This window comes from Gavialis gangeticus, unplaced genomic scaffold (assembly GCF_001723915.1).
Source record: "Gavialis gangeticus isolate Ggan-Ray unplaced genomic scaffold, GavGan_comp1, whole genome shotgun sequence".
In the NCBI taxonomy this organism is placed as follows: Eukaryota; Metazoa; Chordata; order Crocodylia; family Gavialidae; genus Gavialis; species Gavialis gangeticus.
The window spans coordinates 14,924,795-14,927,042 of record NW_017729029.1 but is presented as its reverse complement, the minus strand read 5'-3'; the positions used below and the strand labels follow the sequence as shown (position 1 = coordinate 14,927,042).

At 38.4% G+C, this 2,248-nt stretch overlaps 1 protein-coding gene across 1 annotated transcript in view; it reads right to left on the bottom strand.

Annotated features, from left to right (window-relative positions):
• Window positions 1-1,479: 1,479 nt before the first annotated feature.
• The window catches only part of ADGRG4 (adhesion G protein-coupled receptor G4), a 36,759-nt gene continuing 35,990 nt past the window's right edge, over window positions 1,480-2,248 (bottom strand). Inside the window, exon 20 of the mRNA XM_019521323.1 lies at window positions 1,480-2,024. Coding sequence (XP_019376868.1) covers window positions 1,897-2,024 — 128 coding nt within the window. The 3' untranslated portion in view covers window positions 1,480-1,896. The remainder of the gene's footprint in view (window positions 2,025-2,248) is intronic.

Sequence of the window (2,248 nt, the reverse complement as noted above, 5' to 3'; positions counted from 1 at the left end):
CACTGAATAAAAGAACCTTTTATACTTGCTGTTGCAAATATAGGCTCTAAAGCATCATTCCATTATATTCCTTCACTTTTTGTCATTGGAAAAGGTTACTCTTTCAATGTATTAGAGAGCAATTATAAAAAACCTTTAGATTGATAATGAGCTTGAATGATATAGAGGAAAGCATTCACAAGTGAAGCTTGGCATGTCAGTCACTGATTTAAATATACTGTAGTTGGGGAAAAAAGCCTTTCGTAAAAGAGCAAGCTTCCCATTCCCTTGGATGGTATCCTTATGCCAAGCAATAATTCTTATAAAGATCAAATCCATACTTCACAGAAACAGCATGGTGACCAGAGGCCTGATCTCAATTCCTGCTGGACCCACTGGAAAAATTCCCACTGATTTCAGTAGGAGTTGGATAAGGCCCTGCACAACGCAGGGAAGTTGTCTAATCTATCAGGCAGGATTAGCAAGTGATATTATTCTAGCCCCTGTGCTGAAATGTTGCCATCTTAAGAAACCGTAATAGCATTCAGCTCCTAATGAACTGAGGACAAAATGTTTCTTCAGAAAGGGATTCAATAGTCAGCTCCAGGAACAGTAGAATTTTGTATAAAACAGATTATTTTTTGACAGGAAGAAGCAACACTCTGCATTATTTACATTCAAATGTCTGTTATACTGATTATCGGGGCTAGACAAACTTAATTTTACCTCATTTTAAACTTCTCTTGAAGATGCTGGGCAATATTGTCAAACATGTAATCGGGCCCCTAAACCTCGATTTAGATTTCTAAATCAAAATGCCCTGATTTCCAGAAGCAAAGAGTGCTCACAGTTCCCAGGAACCCAGCACATTTGAAAGCAAGCACATACCACTGGAAGGGACTTACCAAGTCTAGTGCCCTTCCAGCACAGGCAGCTGCTTCATATAATCACTTTCCCAAACTGATCAGGCTCTATCCTAAGAAGGCAAGTTCTCAGCCTAGAGATCCATGTCTGAAAATATTGAAAATACTGAAATGGCACAAAAGCATGGCTGAAAACTGAGCATTTGGGGCACATGATCCTTATAAGAAAGATGGGGGGAAAGGAACTGGAAGTATCAGATGAGAAAAGGAATAGAGCAGGTCGAGTAGAGTGCAGAAAGAGAGAGGCTGTGAGAAAGGGCTGGGGTAGAGAAGAGAATATTTTCAATGAGAAATATAAGTAATTCTCCTTAGAGAAGTCACCTTTTATTTTTATCCTAGCTTCTGTGACTATTCAGCAATATATACTACTATACTAAAAGTTAAGATAGGCTTTATTTTAACAAGAGAAACGTTTTTTAAAGAAGTCTTTATAGGAAGGGGTAAGGTGCTGACTGCATAAACTGAAGCAACAATAGTTTGCTAAACCCATTAAAACTCAGACTCCACTAAGTTTGAGATTTTTCTATAAGTTCCATGGCTGTTTCAAATTATTTTCCCTTAGAAACACCACACCTAATGTTTTTCGTGTGTTCTTTATTTTGTTAAATGTAAATTAAACATAGCATTTATATCTGGATCTGATTTGAATGTCTTGATGCCAGTTAATTAGTATACCAGTTGCAAAAATAATTAAGAGATCTTTGTATAATATGCCGACCTCCAGCAGCATACCGTTGTCAAATGAACACTAACCAACAGGGGCCAAATTTCATAAAATCTTACCCACATTGGTATGCTAATTTCTCCATACATGTACCATGAACCCACTAAAGTTAATGGGGTTGCATCAACATGACTCAAAGAAGACTTTAGCCCTGTAACCATCTTCAGAATGCTAATTATATCATTAAAATAAATATGGATATCAGCATTAATTTGTACACGGCACAAAACAAGACAGTCATCAGTGTATCAGAGATAACTAGATTGAGTGTCACTGTAAGAACCTAGACTTCTGAGTACAGTGCAGTTGTACATCCACGGGTGATACTCTTCTTGTCCAAGGACATCTGGCCTCACGATCAGGTGGCATTAGAGCATCTGAATTGTAATGCACCTCATCTAGACAGAATAAACAAAGTGTGATTTTTGAGTAGCTATAGTTTCATTTCACCCATTTAGAAAGACGCCTTTATGTGCCGATTCTCGTTACAAAGCCTTATTAAGAGGGAGACAAGATGTGCTTGGGAAGGAAACAATGCCAGGCTTTCAAAAACAAATTCTGATTTGGGGCGCCCAAGTTTAGAGACCTTTAAAGTGTGTGTGGGGGGGGGGGGGGGGCACGG